At 44.7% G+C, this 17,480-nt stretch overlaps 2 protein-coding genes across 13 annotated transcripts in view; one reads left to right on the top strand and one right to left on the bottom strand.

Annotated features, from left to right (window-relative positions):
- The window catches only part of ZMYM4 (zinc finger MYM-type containing 4), a 49,277-nt gene extending 41,629 nt beyond the window's left edge, over positions 1-7,648 (top strand). Inside the window, 5 exon segments of the mRNA XM_082229153.1 lie at positions 482-633; positions 1,955-2,066; positions 3,144-3,392; positions 3,678-3,804; positions 5,371-7,648. Coding sequence (XP_082085279.1) covers positions 482-633; positions 1,955-2,066; positions 3,144-3,392; positions 3,678-3,804; positions 5,371-5,578 — 848 coding nt within the window. The 3' untranslated portion in view covers positions 5,579-7,648.
- A 7,481-nt stretch (positions 7,649-15,129) lies between these two features.
- MAP7D1 (MAP7 domain containing 1) overlaps positions 15,130-17,480 on the bottom strand; it is a 55,362-nt gene continuing 53,011 nt past the window's right edge. For all 12 annotated transcript variants that reach the window (XM_082233207.1, XM_082233206.1, XM_082233202.1 and 9 more), the window contains 2 exons: positions 16,408-16,598; positions 15,130-15,940 (listed from right to left, as the gene is read on the bottom strand). In XM_082233207.1, the coding sequence (XP_082089333.1) occupies positions 15,930-15,940; positions 16,408-16,598 (202 nt within the window). In that variant the 3' untranslated portion in view covers positions 15,130-15,929. The remainder of the gene's footprint in view (positions 15,941-16,407; positions 16,599-17,480) is intronic.

Below are 17,480 nucleotides of genomic sequence, written 5' to 3'. Positions count from 1 at the left end.
TACTGCACATCCCAGAATAAGGGTCAGATAGCTACACCCCTCAAATATCTGGATTTTTTTAAAAAAAACATTTACAGAGAGTGGGAGGCAGGTTTTCCATCAAGATTCCCATTCTAAAAAACAAGTTTGAAAGTGTGTAGGCAGTTATTGGTTAAAATATTTGGCACTTTCAGGATTCGAAGCATTTCATATAGATTATCATGACAACAGTTCTCTGTCCTCAACAGATAGGCCCCATATTACAGAAGGGGGAGGTATTTGAATCAGCAGCTCTTTTATTGGTTCATTTAATTATTGGAAAAGTAGTCCTCCTTCCCTTTTAGACTGAACTTACTGTTCAGGAGCTTGGGAAACAAGAAAGTGAATTCCTTAATTGCTTATGAGTGGGCAGTGCCCTCAATTACTCTGATGGAGTTGAGTATTCAAATATTTCTGCTTGTGAAAGAGGCTGGTGTTCTTTTGGTGCTTTTCTTCCTTGTAGTTCGACCTGTGAAGCTCAAAGAGGACATCCTTTCTTGTTCTTTTTCGGAGCTGAGCTTTGGCTTATGCCAGTTTATCCAGGAGGTACGACGACCAAATGGTGAGAAGTATGACCCTGACAGCATCTTATACCTGTGCCTTGGAATTCAGCAGGTAATTGTCCTTCTGGTGTTATATTTCTTAATTTATTTGTTCTTTTAAGGAGTGACCAGCAAAAAGAATTGTTTATTGAGCCTAGGCAGATTTGCTCATGCTACACCAGTCCTTTGTCAACCTCACTCGTTGCCAGTCTGTTACCAGGTTTAAATCAAGCTGTTGTCTTTAACCTTCTTAAAGACCTAAATTTCTGGGACCAAAATATCTTAGGTTCTGCCTCTTTTCTTCCTGAGAACTTCAACCTACATCTGAGGATCTTCACTCTCATCTGATAGATGTGTGGTGGGTGGGCTTCTTCAATGTCACCGAGTTTGTGGAATGGTCTCAGAAGAGAGGCGCACATGGTCCCTTCACTGCCTGTTTCTGGGCATGCTTTCAAAACATTTTGATTTCAGCAGGCATTTTCTTATTTTCTTTAGTTCTGGCTCAGTACATTTCTAAATTGATTGCTTCTTTGAAATCATTCCCATTGTTTTACAGCTTGATTTGTTTTGTTGCTGTGATTTAAGCCCTTGTGAGCTACCCTGAGTATATATGGTTATAGGTGGTTGGGATATAAATTATAGGAAGAAATGATAGTGCAACTCTGAGTAAGACAATTCACATTTATTATTGTGGCATTGTTCTCCTGAGGTTCATAGAATCATAGAGTTGGAATGGACCACAAGGGCCATCGAGTCCTACCCCCTGCCAAGCAGGAAACATCATCAGAGCACTCCTGACATATGGTTGTCAAGTCTCTGCTTAAAGACCTCCAAAGAAGGAAGTTGTGGTGCCAATAGTTCTTTCTGAGAGTTGCAGGCGTGCTATGGATTTATTTAATTGAACTTGGAGCACACTCCTTTTCAAGAAACTCAGGGAAATAGTGTGCTCATAATTCTACCAAACCCCCTTTGCACCAAAGCCAGTTTGAATGAAAACATCTTACAGCACTTTTGGAAGCTGTCCAACCTCAAGCTTTGACCAGTCTCCCAGGAGAGATAAAGTTGGGGGCCAGTCCCTAAGACTGCCCTTCTGCACACGTATATAGATACCTGATGTGTCAAATTAATGTTGCATGTAAGAGAGCATTGTGGGATGGTCTTCAAGATTTGTGGTGGAATAGAGGGCTGGAGGTGGTATCATAAGTCTGCAAGAACAGTCCCATTTTCCGGCTGTTACCCAAAGCCAGCCAGCCTGGAGAAGAGAATCACCTCCAAGAATACAGAGCCCAACTCCAAAAAATGTTAGGAGGATGGAACTGAATCAGCAGGCTGTGTCTGCACCTTTCTATGTAAACCCTCCCAAGTTTTCTGTCATCGTTTTTCTTCTCTTGCAGTACCTATTTGAGAATGGTAGAATAGATAACATTTTTACCGAGCCCTACTCCAGGTTTATGATCGAACTTACAAAACTGTTGAAAATCTGGGAGCCTACAACGCTTCCAAATGGTAAGGAGGTTACTTGTTTTGTCTGTAATGTCTTGTGGGCATGTATCAGAAGGGAGAACATAGACTCCAGAGAGGGAGATGGTGGCTTCTAATAAATGAGGGGTGGTCTGTTTTTAGCCTTATATTGTATTTTTTCTTTCTTTTTCACTACAGTCCCTCTGATTCACCGTCACATTCTGTATTTATAAGGCAAGAATGCCAGCTTGGCATCTCTTAAAACAATTAAGCCAAAACTGTTTCCATATGAACATGCCTCTTTTTTCCTTTTTTAAGAGCACCTCTTGAGGGCTGCTTAGGCTGCCCCTGCCTTCAGAGGTGCAGAAATGCTCTTATTTGTGCCCATTCTCTTATTTGTGGCACACCCTCATTTCAGGAACATTCACATGGCACCACCTTTGTTATCTTTTTCTACATTTTGCCCACCAGAGCGTTTGATGGATCATAGATCATTTGCCTGTGTGACTGTTGGCTGCTGGTGCTATTTTAGTTAATTTCTACTGGGTTTTTGGCTTTTCCTGTTTGTTGTGGCCCTCCGTGCATGTGTGGTTTCTGAGCCTGCACAGAGCAGAATGTAACAATGGAAACATTATTAAAGAAGCAGAGAGTTGAAAATAGAAGAGGCTGTGTGTTCTTAGAAGCCATAAGGCTTATCTCATACCTCTCTCAGATGAAGAGCAGAGCCAAAGTTCCTACATGCGCTGCTGCTGTTGGGAGCAGGTGGGAAAGCAGGAGCTATGCCCCTTGAGCATACACTGGGGGGCGGGGGCTTCCCTCTAAAATCTTACCTGCTCTGCTCTAGAGCAGTCTCCTCCAACCTTGTGTTCTCTCAAGGTTTTGGACTACAACTCCCATCAGGCCCAGACAGTTCATGGGGCAAGTACTCCAAGAACTCTGGTGCTCAGCATGATGGGGAAGGCTGCACTGGTGCCCGGTTCTCATTGCAGCAACTTCCTTTAGCCCAGCATTTTGGTGCAAGAGTCACAGGAGATGCTTGGTGGTTCACTAGCCACTGGCCAGTGGTAAACGACTGACCAGGTTTCTCCTTTCTTGTGTGTCCCCTGGTCATCTAATCTCCAGGTTACATGTTCTCAAGAATCGAAGAGGAGCACTTATGGGAGTGTAAGCAGCTGGGTGCCTATTCCCCCATCGTCCTCCTGAACACGCTGCTTTTCTTCAACACCAAATACTTCCAGCTCAAGAATGTCAGCGAGCACATGAAGTTGTCCTTTGCCCACGTCATGCGACGCACCCGGACCCTGAAGTACAACACCAAGCTGACTTATTTACGCTTCTTTCCTCCTTTCCAAAAGCAGGAGGTAGAATCAGGTGGGTGGACTGTTGTGGACGTTCTTTTCCTGCAGCGCATGGCTTGACTTCCTTGGGTTACCGGGTGTTGCACACAGGCGCATTGAAATTCTGTGCAAGCACAACAATTTACAGAATCCCAGCTTACTCCTTTTAAAACATTGGCCACTTACAAAGGCGACCCTGCATGGAAGAGTAACAAAAGCAATTGTTACTCCTAATTAGTTTTCTGTGCCAAAAACTAATGATTTTGTTCTTGTGCCATTGCCCTCTTTCCTCCCTCCCCCCTCCCTGCTCCATCTCTAGATAAATTAGTAGGGAAAAGAAAACGCCACGAGGGCGAAGATGTCCCAACAGCGGTGGAAATGGTCGAGAACACTGACAACCCCTTGAGATGCCCAGTTCGGCTCTATGAATTCTACTTGTCAAAGTGGTGAGCGATGCTGCCTTTCTTTCCTGCCTTCCCTCTCTTTCCTCCTCCAGCAAATCAGTGCTCAGAGGCTCCCCTTGCAGCGAGAGAGTTTGGAGTTGGTTACAAAGAAATGGATCAATTCCCATCATGTACCTCTGCAAATTCAAGCCTTCTCTTGCAGGAACTCAACTGCAAACACAGCTGAATCAGTAAGCGGGAGGGGAGCAGGTGCATCCTAATACCACACATTGCCCTGATCCCAGTCAGCTGCACAGGTCAGGGAACCTGTGCCTTTGTGTTTCTACAGCCCTTGTCAGCGCTCTGATAGTTTTTAATAGAGGACCTTGGAGGACAAATTGAACTCCTGGGCAGTAACCCTAGGCTGTAGCTTCTCTTCCTCTGAACTCCATCACACTATTGGTCATTTCTCCTTTTGATACCTAATGCAGAGAATCTGAGCTGTGAATCAAGAAGCCCTCCATCTCTGCTCACCCACTAATAATAAATATATAAATATAAATATAATAATATATTTATACACCGCTCATCTGGCTGGGTTTCCCCAGCCACTCTGGGCAGCTTCCAACAAAATATTAAAATACAATGGTCAGTTAAACATTAAAAGCTTCCCTACACAGGGCTGCCTTCAGATGCTTCAAGTAAATGCTTCTGGTAGCCTTTGGCAAGTGATCATCTCATAGGGTCAGCCCTCCCCTCACTGCATCTGCTGTAAAGGGATCAGATCAGATATCATCTGTGTGCATTCATGGTGAGCTGTACAGGTGGTCATAAGGATGACTTTTTTGTTTGTTTGTTTGTGTATACATACATACATACATACTTACTCTGCCCATCTGGCTGGATTTCCTGAATAAATTCAGGGTGTCAATCTCTGCATTCATTTGTATGTGTATTGACTGCACACCCATTCTGTGGTGTGAATTCATGAATGCAAAATAGCTGCATTTCTGTGCACTAAGTTGTCTTCTGAACATGAAAGAAGATGACGTAGAAATGTGTCTACCATCCTAGCCTTGTTGATCATGGGCATTTTGCAGTATCCCTTTCGTCCCTATTTCCTACCACACCCCCACTTTGATTAGAATACTTTGGGATTCCACCTCATAACCTACTTGCATCAGCCTGGATGTGTGAAGAAATAAAATGCAAAGAACAGCACTGAAAATTGCCAAAGAAGCACACAGCTAAGCAAGAACTATACACATGTTCTACATTACATATGAACTGGGCTAATACTGACTTGCTTTGCAAGCCCTTTGAGAGGATTTCTGAGGTAATAATATGGGAAGCATTTGAGACATTCCCCAAAGCATAATATAATGGAAGGCATTGCATGCACTGGCTGTGTAGGGAAAGAGAAATAGATACTTTATACCCTTTAAAATCTGCTAATTTCATTGGCTGCCCTCCCATCCTTGCATCACTTCCTGTTGGCCTTCCCACTCCTAGCTTCTGCGTTCAGTCATACTTTGTTGCCTAGCTTTCTGCCCTGAATTTTTCCTTGAACCTGTGTTTTCTGTGGACTGTCTCAGCGCTGCCACCTTACATAAGCCTCTGTTCCCACAGTTCTGAAAGCGTGAAGCAGAGAAGTGATGTCTTTTACCTCCAGCCAGAGCGTTCGTGTGTCCCCAATAGCCCCATGTGGTATTCCACTATGCCAATAGATCCTGGGACTTTGGACATCATGTTGACGCGTATCCTTATGGTAAGGGAGGTGCACGAAGAACTTGCCAAAGTCAAACCAGAGGACTCTGACCCTGAGCTTTCAGACTAAAGTTGGGCGAAGGGGGGCATTATTTCTTTTTGGGTTTCTTTTTGTTTTTGTTTCTTTCCCTTTCCAATACACCTTGCAAAAGCACCAAACTGTGAACGCATCCATCCTTTGGAAGACTTCCTCCGTCACATCACACAAACCGTCAGGAGGAGCAGCACGATCTGTGACAGAGTGCAAATAAGAATCAAAGGACAGAAAACAGCCCAAAGCGCAAGAAAACGGAGGGCTCAATGGCTGCATTTGATCCTGAAAACGCTTTATTAAGATGAGCTTGATGCTTGTCCCGCCTCCCCCCCTCCTCAAAACAAAGGGGTGCTTGTATCAATTGTAACCCGTTAAGGATTTTTTTTTTCCCTTAGAGAAAATCCTGTTGTGTACGTCCTTTCCTTCTAACCATGGAAGCAAAGAAAGCTAGATTAAACCCCTGGGTGCTTTTGCAATGTAGCTGCTGCCCACAGCTGTGTGGGGTTTTCCTAACATTTACTGTAGGATGCGAAGCAGAACGTAGTAAGGTGGAAATCAATGGAAATTCTGTCTGTAAGATAAACACACCAATTTTCCATCATGTTCTCCCCCCACTTTTTTATTTTTTTGTTTTTTCAAGAGAGGGAAAAAGAAAACACCTCAAATTGGATGTTCAAAGAGGCGGTTTCAGCCAGAAGCTGGGGCAAAGGACTCCGCTTAGTGGGGTGCTGTAAAATTCCCTCCCTTTTGAAACTGTGGGTCTGTTGCATCCCTCACTGAGCAGCAGAGTAAAGCTGAGCATCCTTTGAGATCACTATGTTGAGACAGGAAATGCCTGTGTGTGTGTGTGTGTGTGTAGGCACTCCCAACTACAACAAACAGGGTTGACACAGGAACACGCACACCCCACACTGGACCATTATACTGGTATCAAATGCCAAGGTACACAGCAACGGTTCTGGAGGAATTGTGCTCCCTGTTGTGCTCCCTGTTCTGTTCCTCCCTTTTCATTTTTTCTCCAACCCATCTCAGTGGCAGCTTTTCCACTTCTTTGTCTCCCTTCTGTGATAAAAATTTTTTTTGTATACCTCCTGGAGGGATGAGGGTTTGTGGGCCTCGCAATTTTATTTTATTTTAATTATCGCACCCTTAAAAAAAGGAGCCCAGCTGCAAAATGATACTTGGGTGATCCTTCGGTGAAAAAGGACATGAGGCCCAAATTTAGAAGAGAACTTCTGGTATCCTGACTGTTAGGCTTTTACCACCACCACCCCGGTCAAAATCCTTCCACATTATAAAAAATGCAGGGTGCTTATCCAAAGCTTGGTCAGATACATTTCACCAATCCCCGCCTCATGTGTTAGACTGTATTTTCTAAGTCTTGCAGTTCAGTTGGAAAGCCAACCTATTTTTTAAAAACAGAAAATAGTATGTTTTTATTGGCAGTTTTGTCCAGCCACCACCTTCCTTTTTTAAAAAAGAAATCCTCTAGTTGAAAACCTCTCCAGGGTTGAACACCTTGTGTGTGTGTATGTGTGTGTGTGTGTGTTTGAGTTATTATTTTTAACAGTATCAAAGGTAACAACAAAATAAGATCAGAAAGTAGTCCTCTTTTGCCGTTGTGTACTTGATAGTCCTGTCCCCTGCCTGTAATGAAGTTCACTAGTGTATTTTTGAAATACGAAAAAATGTGTGAAATAGGGTTTTTTTAAAAAAGCACCTGCCCCCTCCCCCCAATTTCTGTATAATTCTGATTTTATCTCTCTCTTCCCCATCCCGCAATGTTTTTGTTGCTTCTGAACAGAAACCCCATGTTTCACTGTATAGCCTGAGGTAAAAATTTGGAGAGTGGAAGGGAGGAAAAGTTGTTACTGGGTTGTGACCTTTTCCCAGTAAACTTTCCACAGTTTGAAGTACATGAATTTTTCTAGGTGTTTAAAACGCTAATTTTCCCCCAATTCCTCCACCCACCCATCCCTTTTTACCCCTTGTAGCTGTATGAATAAGTAGTTGAATAGCAGATACACTGTTACGGATTACAACATCAAAATATGTTTTTCTGGAACTTAAAAAAAAATAAAAGTCCCTCACATTTTTTTAAAAAAAGATGAGAGCTTTTTTTGGTTTGTTTGTTTTTAACAAACAGGTACAATCAATTTACTGTATGGCTATAAAAAAAAGAAATGTTTTTTAAAAGTGGTGTCTTGGTTGCATGTAAATTGTCCTCCTATGAGTCTATAATTGAGAAGCCCACAGTAGGTGGGAAGACCCTCAGACATGCAGCTATATCTGTCTGTCAGACTGTTTTGTGTTCTCCTTAGAAATTTGTGTGGATTTCTTTGTTTTTCTGTTCCTGCAGGGAATAAGCAGCAAGGGAATATATCCAAACCATCTTGTTGAATTTTAAAAAAACCTTTCCCCGGTTTTTCCCCTTGGTAGAACTTAACACAAAGGTTCCCCTAGAATAAAACAGTATATTTGTATATGATGGATGAGTTTTAAGTTTTCTTTCTGCCTCTGAAGTTCCCCAGAGGAATTTTTGTTTCTTACTCTTAAGGAAGACATAGGGCCCTCCTTGAAGCTCGGCTACTGGAGCTGTGGGGACCCTGGACCTCTTAAGAGCTACAGCTCTGTCTCTGTCCAGGCAGAAACTTCAGGAGGAAGTGACAATGAGATCCGTCTACAGATGGGAGAAAGGCTTTGGTAGCTCTCCGGATTTAATGTTATCTGGCACAGAAAGTGCACTTTTTAAACAGGGATGGGAAAACCTTTTTTTTCCAGTTAAAAAGGGCCATTTTTGCTAGTAGTAAACTTGGGGGGCAGGCAAAATGTGGGGGTCAGAGACAGATATAGTAGAGCAGCCATGACACTGCTTTTGTGCAGCGGGCCACATTCCAGCCTTGCAGGAACATTGTTTTTACAGTCATTCACAAACCCATATACACAAGAGACATTATGGCTGTAGGCAAAAGCACGTGAGAGCATAGAGCAGGGCTCACAAGAGACAGCAAGGTCCCATGTACAGGCTCCATCATTCATAACTGGTGAGCTTTAGGAAGCCAGCAAGTTGGTGTGGGGAGCTGCTGAAGTCCTCTCAGAGAGAGTAGGCAGGAGCCCAAGTCTGACAGTCCCCTTCTCATCCTGTAATTGCAGACTTGAAGGGGACTGAATTTTCTCAAGACACCTACAAAAACAACAGCAGACAAAATTCCTCCAGGCTGCCTTTTTGAAAAACAGTTAAGCTAAAAGCCTGCTTTGTGTTTTGGAGCACAAAGGAGGGCTCTGCTTACTGCACAGCAGGCAATATACTGTTGGGAATGTAAGAGGGCCCCAACTTATACTCTCTTCAACAGTGCGGTTTTTGTTAATACTCCGCAAAACCTCATTGGTGTCTGCCCATCAAGGGTGGGTGAGAATAGTGACTGTGTACTTCACCAATTATGAACTTCCTTAATGCATTGAAAGCAACCCATACACTGGTATAAATGAAGGTTTTATTAAAACAGCTGAATACAGTAACCAAGATGAGCTAAAAAGGTGTTCCAGAAGAGACACTGACTAGACTTGACTGTAGGTGGTACCACTCGTGCAGCACTTATTCTGTGATGCTGAGCACTCAAGGTGGTCCATATAGTAAACATTACTGACACCATGAAGGCAACAACTGATTAAGACTATGAGTAAATAGGTGTCTAGTGACATGATTTTGGTTGGCAGTGTTACTACAGGATGGCCTGATTCCTGCTTTGCAATAAAAAAAAGTTCTGTAATTTGTTGGGATTATATGATATCACTGTGCCCTTTTGGCTGGTAACTGATAAAACCGGCTGTTTGTCTGGCAGGCCAACAACATTCATATTAAGCAAATGTTTTTTGCTATTAAAGCTTGCTTGCCCCTGGCGTGTATCCTATGTGCTATGGACATCTCAATTTTTAACTGGCTGTTCATGAGTTGCTATCATTTCATATCAACTAGCAGAAAAAATAAACCCCAAGTTCAGGTAAGGCATCTAGCACTACTACTCCAATTGTGGCTGCAGTGTTACTGGGACCCTGCAGCACCTGGGATGAAAAGAAGTCAAGACAAAAGAGATTAGAAATTGCAAATCTGAGTGGATGAAGCCCAAGCCCTGCTTCAGTCCCCTAAACGGTGGACATACTGTACTACTTAATTGGAACATGCCAAAAAGGCTACCACCAGCAAAGGCAGTTGCTGACGTCCTTTTCCCAGCCACTGATTCAGCTGCAATGTAACCTGAGCAGTGTTAGAAATTCAGATACAGTGGTACCTCGGGTTACATACGCTTCAGGTTACAGACTCTGCTAACCCAGAAATAGTACCTCGGGTTAAGAACTTTGTTTCAGGATGAGAACAGAAATCGTGCTCCAGCGGCGTGGCAGCAGCGGGAGGCCCCATTAGCTAAAGTGGTGCTTCAAGTTAAGAACAGTTTCAGGTTAAGAACGGACCTCCGGAACAAATTAAGTACTTAACCTGAGGTACCACTGTATATAAACTGATCCTAAAATGGCGCATTAAACCTAGGTTACGGTTGCCACAATGGAATGTCTATGTGCCTTTTTTGCAGTTATTAATAAAAATAATTTCATTTCAATACCACTATGTTTTAAAGAAAAAAAATCATGAAAAGTGGTTTACAACACATTAAAACATCAAATAAAACAATCCAGCATATACAGTGGTGCCTCGCAAGACAAAAATAATCCGTTCCGCGAGTCTCTTCGTCTAGCGGTTTTTTTGTCTTGCGAAGCAACCCTATTAGCGGATTAGCGCTATTAGCGGTTTAGCGGCTATTAAAGGCCTAGTGGTTTAGAAAAGGGGGGGAGTGAAAAAAATTGCAACACACGCGAGACGTTTTCGTCTTGCAAAGCAAGCCCATAGGGAAATTTGTCTTGCGAAGCGCATCAAAAAACTGAAAACCCTTTCGTCTAGCGGGTTATTCGTCTTGCGAGGCATTCGTCTTGTGGGGCACCACTGTAACAAATTTCAAGCTTCAAGATCCTTCTCTAAGTGGCATTTTGCTTCTGCATATTTACCTAGTTAATTTATATTGCTGCCGCATAGCAGAAGTGCTCAGGAAACCAGTGTGCCGTAGTGGTTAGAATGTCAAACTAACCTGGGAGATCATGGCTTAAATCCCCACTCAAGTCATGAAGCTTGCTGGGTGACTTTGGGCAAGTCACAGCCTATTAATCTACTTCACAGGGTTGTTATAGGGATTAACTGAGGATGTACATAAACCATGTACTGTACTCCTTGGAGGAAGAAGTGGGATAAAAATGCAAAAAGCTCTTCTGCTTACCTGCTTAAGAAGGCTGAAGGGGCCAGCCAGATTGAGATGTCAGTCACCAACCTGGCATCCAGAGCTCTCCACATGGTTGCAATTGGACCTGCGCCAGTAGCTAAACTAGAAATTCCGCCAGTAGCTGGGGAATTTCTAGCACTGAACCCAAGGTTCCAACTGCAACAGGGATACCAGTTGCAGCAACCCATGCCGTTACAAGAACATACAACTGAGGTGCACTATTTTAATAATTTGTAGACCATCCTTCAACAAAAGTTCAGCATGGTGAAAAACTGATAGTAAATATCAATATCATAATAATAATCAGCAGCTGCCTACCTAATATTTAGACACCTAAAACTTCAAGGTGGTGCTGCCCAGCTGTCAAAATCCCTTGTTCAGCTTTGCGAGTCTTCCATTTTAACGAGCATTCTCTGCAGCAGCAGTCCCCACCCCGCTTAAAATATGGAGGAAGTGGGTAGCTGTTTCAAGTACGTTTGCAAAGGATTTCTTCTTTGTTGCCGGCAATGTCCAGGGTGCAAAGGGGAGGTGTGGAGATGCTCACAAGGCCCTTTATGACCCCCCCTTTCTGCTCTGTACCCAGATGTCAGAGGCTAGCAAATGGCTCTGTGATCCTCCCAGGTGCTTCTTTGCATCAATGCATGCAAGGGGCAGGGATTCTTCCAGCTTGTTATTGGGCACCTTGGAAGCTGCTCAAGTGGGCTTGATCTTTTGGCCAAGCTGCATATATGGCATCAAATGTGGAGCAGGTTTGGGGAAAACAGCCCTGCAGATCAAACGATCCTGTGCCAGGCCAAATTTGGCTTGCAGGCTAAACACTCCCCATGCCTGGTCTAGGAGCAAACTGGTAGGGGCTTGCCAGGATTTTGGACAGGTGTCTTTCCCAGCTGAATCCAGGAGACTGAAGATTGAATGTGGGACCCACCACTGAGCCCTTCCCCATAGCTTGGAATACCTGCCAGTGGGGGCTGAGTGAGATTCCCCACAGGACCAACACAGTACACATGGACAAACTACAGAGTAGATAGGAGGATGCCGTGACCCTCCAGAGGCTGTTGGGACCCAACTCTCAACAACTCCATCCAGCAGGGCAATTAGACAGGAATGCTGGGCATTGAAGTCTAGCACCATCTGCAGGGCTACAGTTTGCTCCCCATCCCTGTGATAAAGCAAGTAATCCTAGAGAAGGGTTTGGGGAGGTGGAGAATAGCAAACTCTCCCTGACCCACTCAAGCCACAAAATAAAAATTACAAGGGTGGGCAGCAAAATCCGTAAAAGGAAACATCTGCCACATTTTTAGCTGGAGGAAGGAATTTAAAAAGGAGAACTCACTCTGTTTCTTCACAGTCTTGAATCTTTCTAATCTTCCAGGTGTGGCAAAATTTAGTAGTCCCCAAGGGGGCGCTGGACACATGCACAAGGCAGCATCAAGTGTACAAGCACCAAGCACCCCTTGGAGATGCCAGCATCTATCTCGAGAAAGTAACTCAAAGCAAGCCTAGAAAGGATAAGTTAATTACAAATCAAGAGATAGGACTATTCAGTGGCCTCTCACTTCAGTGACCTGGATAAGGATGCAAGAACCAAAATGGATTGAGTCAGGATGCCTAATATGTGGCCTTCCCATTACTCTTGACGAGAAGTCGTAGATAGGTAGCCGTGTTGGTCTGCCATAGTCAAAATAAAAAAAATTCCTTCCAGTAGCACCTTAAAGACCAACTAAGTTAGTTCTCTATATTGGACAAACAGGCCAAACCTTACGCCAAAGAATAAATCTGACATCAAGAATCACAAAACAGAGAAACCAGTAGGAGAACACTTCAATCTCCCAGGACATTCTATACAAGATCTCAAAGTAGCTGTTTTACTACAAAGGAATTTCAGAAATAGACTGGAAAGAGAAGCTGCTGAATTACAACTCATTACCAAACTTAAAACCATGGAGAGACCTGGGCTGAACAAAGACATTGGATTCTTATCTCACTATACATGACTAAACCATTTCTCACCTTCTCACCCCTTGCCTTTTCCTGTAAGACCTATTACAGTCGTTTAGAGTCGTCAACAGGCTCTCTCAGCTATCTGCCTATCTCCCATTCCCACCACCCTTCTGAGTAATACCCCTCCCCACCTTCTCACTATATAGAAGGATCTGGCAACTTCTGTTTCAGTGTATCTGAAGAAGTGTGCATGCACACAAAAGCTCATACCAAGAACTAACTTAGTTGGTCTTTAAGGTGCTACTGGAAGGAATTTTTTTTATCTTGACGAGAACTAGCCCTACTGGCTGGGACTCATGAGAGAAACCATCTCTGTCTTTCACACTAGAACCTTGCTCCAAAATACATTTGCTCCCAAGTAAGTCACACTGGTTTCCAAATCATGTTTAGGATTATTCTTTTAAGGTTGCTGTCTCCAGCTGCTACTCAAAATGCAAACCCTTTTTTTGCCCGCTTGGGAAACAGACAGAAGCCCATTTCATCCAGATGTTGAACTCAAACTTGTAGAACTGTTACCAATTGCAGCTTTTCTCCAAAGCACGGAAACTACTTGGGCATTTCCAGGTATCACTTAGATCTCAAGGTCTAAAACCACCGGGGAGGGAGAGGAGGTGAGAGCTCATTTGAAGAGCTCAGCTGGTGCTCCAAACAAGCAATGCAGAGAAATGGGAACGTCCAGAACCATCAACGCTGAAACCATCTCCCATTCAGCACTCCATAAGAGTTTCAGCTGGCAGGCAATGCAAACAAGATGTGGCCTGTTGGGGAAATTGCGTCCCTCGCCCTGACTAGGGGTAAAAAAAAAAAGGGGGAGGGGGAAAGTATCTTTGAAACCATCCTTTTTGCTTCTCTAACAGTAACAATAACCTTGCAAACTGAGCTCCAAAGAAAGCCAGCTCACAAGGCCGTTTGCAGGACTAAAATCAGGATTCCAGCTCCCCTCCCCCCCCCCCCGGCAGCATCTCCCGCCTGCAGATGCTCTCTGCTCTGCGCTAGCGCAGGAAAGCTCTATTAAGTAGGGTTGACATATGTCTGCAATTTCCTGGACATAGAGGGATTTGGCCGTTGAAAATGGGTGGGAAATCGCTAAAATGTCCAGGAAAATCCGGACATATGGCAACCCATGTCGGAAGTGTAGATTTTTGGCAAGTTCCTAAAAACAGCTCAAAACCGTAATTTGTTTTTTGAGATTTTGGCAACCCTGTATTAAGAAGTCCCCAGGAGGAGACGGCAGGGCCATCAACAGACAGCAGGCTCTGCCAATTGCAACAGGTGTGGGAGGGGGGCTCTCACCGACTCCCACGCTGCATGCACACAATTCCCCCCCCCCATTTCAGCCACTTGGGCTTCTGAGGTTTCGATTCCTCTGGAAGGTGTGGAGGAACAAGTGAAACTTCAGCGGCTTCTTCTCCTTAGGTATTTCTTTGTAGGGATCCCACTGGCTCTCTGCCAGGCTCTTGGGCAAGTGGCAGCTCCCTCCCCTCCTCTAGCAAGCTTCTGATAGGTTTTTAGTTAGTTGGTGGTTGTCTGGGTTTTCTTGTGCTGCTTATTGTTAGGTTTGTGGTTTGTGTGTCTAATGCAATTTACTTACTGTACGTTGCCTTACGCTTGAGAAAGGAGGCACTGCTCTCTCTCCCCTGCCCCCATGATGCTCCTGGCAGTGGAGGAACCATTTTCCTCCAGTGCACTGCATTATTATACATTGCTCCACAGGAATTAATGTCAGCTGTTCAGTTATAGAAGAGAAAATAAGGTGTGCAGATGGGGACGCACCGGGGTTGCTTGCTGGTCAGCCCAGTCATTGAGAGATTTCCTCTGCATAGCACCATCCCGGACTCAGATTCTTGACCAAATTTGGAGGAGACAAGACTAGTATCTTTTTGTATTTTTAGTACTCCCCGCCCCCACAGAAAACTCCAGAAAAGTTCCACTTCCTTCTCCTCTTCATACTGAAGTGGTACTGTTCAGGAAAAGCCACTTGGTTCTGGTAACTGTCTAAACTGACCACCAGAGCATCAAAATTACTGAGGCTGTGTGCATACTATTCCATCTGCTTCTCTCTACCTGTCTCCAGGGTCTGAATTGCTCCATCCCAGTGGCCTGGGATGGAGAACATGGCTACTGCCCCATAGCTCCAAACCACTGTAAACTGTGGCAGCAAACTGTCCTGGAGGTGGCGTGAGGTTGCTTACTGTCCCTGTCCTTCTAGCAGGTAAACCCAGCACAGCCTGTAAACATTCAGCCCAAAGAAGAGATGTCACCTGCCATTTCTCCATTTTATTGTCCACAAAAGGTTGTTCAGATGCATAATACTGTCACAATGACTCTGAGCGAAACACAGCCCCAGCCATCGCACACACAAAACACATACACACACAGAAACAGCAGCACCCAAAAAAAGCACAGTGTGTAGGACAACGGCAGTTGTTGAGTGGCTAATGGTGCGCACACACACACACACACACACACACACACACTCCTGCAGGTATTCTGGCTGGGACCAATAGTGAGAGTTTAAATTAGAAATCTAGACGCTTTCCATTGGCTGTAACAGGCAGACACACACACACATACGCACACTCTTGCACACAGACCCCAACCGTGTACAAGGGATCCAGTCTCCCCTGCCATGACTCAGCCCACATTTAAAAAAAAGTAACCCACCAAAGGCATCTCCCATGAATACATGTTTTGGGGCAGTGATACCACAGAGGTAACTGCTTGCGTAATCCCATGCTAACACTGAAGTTTATGTACATTATTAACATCCTTTGTACCCAGCCAGTTAAATAACTATGTGATTATATCGTCTGGGATGAGCTATGGGTTGAGGGTCAGTCTGATAAGGTGCATATTAAAAAAATAATCATAATCATAAAATGAGAACAGTAAGAGAAAAGAGAAGAGTCCGTGGGGCTGGGCCGCCCCCAGCCTGGCTCCTGACACCTCCTCGATCCTTGCAGGTTGGGGAGCCTTGGGCTGATCTTCTGGTTAGAGCTAGCCTGGAGTTGGCACCTTGTTTGCACCCATCCTTTGGGGTGGGGGAGGGTGGCGTCGCTGCTTTACAGAACCTCTGCAGGAGAGAAAGAAGTTAAAAAGGGATCAGAGAGACTTGGAAGAGCTGCAGAGCATCTTCTAGCCTGCCTCCTGCCTCCAAAAAAGAATCGGCCAAAACCAGCTGCTTAGCTCCTGCCATTTAGGAACTGATTATGGCTTTTCACAAGCACCAATAAGCCTTGGCTTCTGGAATCAGTGTAACAGGCAATGCTGCGTTAGGCGGACCATGTTTACCACTAGGCCAGCTTCAACGGTTATGTGCTAATTCACAAAGCCCTGAACAACTTGGGCCCATGGGACCTTAAGGACCTTTTGATCCCAATAAAAGTTCACATCCTCTGCACTGACTTCCAGACCATTTGCCTGCCTGCCACTGCCTCTATTCAGGGCATTTGATGGGCTAGTTTTTTGCATATGAAACACGCCCTTTAACTTGCTTAAAGCTCCTGAACTTTGCTGGACAAAGAAGGGGCAGCCCCTCACCTGTGATCTGTGGGGGCTTTGCTACCGCCTTGCTGAGGAAGGGCTCCTTGTTGGCAAAAGGCAGGATGGGCTCGCCAGCCATGCTCACGGTGTGCTCCCGCCCGCTGGGCTCCTTGGGGGAGGAAAAGCCGTTCTCGTGCTTGCTGGGCTGCAGGCCGTTCACCAGGGACAGGGCAGAAGCCACAGGACAGCTGCAACCAAAAGAGAGGAGAGGGTGTCAGATGGAGATGTGGCAAGCAAAGGCCTGTCTCAAAGAGGGAAGAAGAAATCAAGGTGGGCAGGTGGCAGTGTACAACAAAAAAAGAAGAAAATCCTGTACCACAGAGAGTGGAAAACTGCAATCAAAATCAAGCCCTCCTCAAGTTGCACACACTGCACAATCTGCTCTGCTCCTGGTAAGACACACACACACACACTCACTCACTCTCCATCTGGGTTCTGAGATTACACCAAGCACTGTCCACTTCTTTTTGGCCTATCTGCAACCATAAGGACTAGTAGCCTGCTTTTTTTTAAAGGAAAGTATTCAGAATTTTGTATTTTGAATAAAGTATTCAGTAATGGGCAGAATATGCAGACACTGCACCATGGGAAAAGCACAACAACTCGTACAAATGTTTGTCCCCACTGGAATTTCCTAGGCGCGACCATGTGAGAATGTCTAGTCTTAAGGCTAGTTACCCCAGATAAAGGTTCTGGTGATCCAAAGAATGTTGGTCTTGTTGTCTGTGTTACAATAAACTACCCTTTCCCAACCTAGTGCCCTCCAGTTATTTTGGATTGCAATTCCCATCAGCCTGCTGAAGAGAATTGTAACCCAAAACATCTTGGGCGAGGCTATAATAAACCATCTTCTGGCAATGTGTTTAAAATCCCTCTCTGTCGCTTGGCTTATTCTGCTTCCCACAAACTCCACAGGTCACACAACCGTGATGAAGAAGGACAGGAAGCCCTGGGGAAGAGTAGCACTACAGATGCTTCTCCTGCCCCTGGTGGTCCTTCACACATGAGATCCCCTCTCCCCCCGGCCTGCCATGTACACATTCTTTCATTTTGGTGTAGGAAAGATCTCA

The sequence above is a fragment of the Podarcis vaucheri genome (genome assembly GCF_965113315.1).
Source record: "Podarcis vaucheri genome assembly, chromosome: 7".
In the NCBI taxonomy this organism is placed as follows: domain Eukaryota; kingdom Metazoa; phylum Chordata; class Lepidosauria; order Squamata; family Lacertidae; genus Podarcis; species Podarcis vaucheri.
Note: the sequence above shows the minus strand (reverse complement) of the source record. Positions and strands in the feature narration are given on the sequence as shown.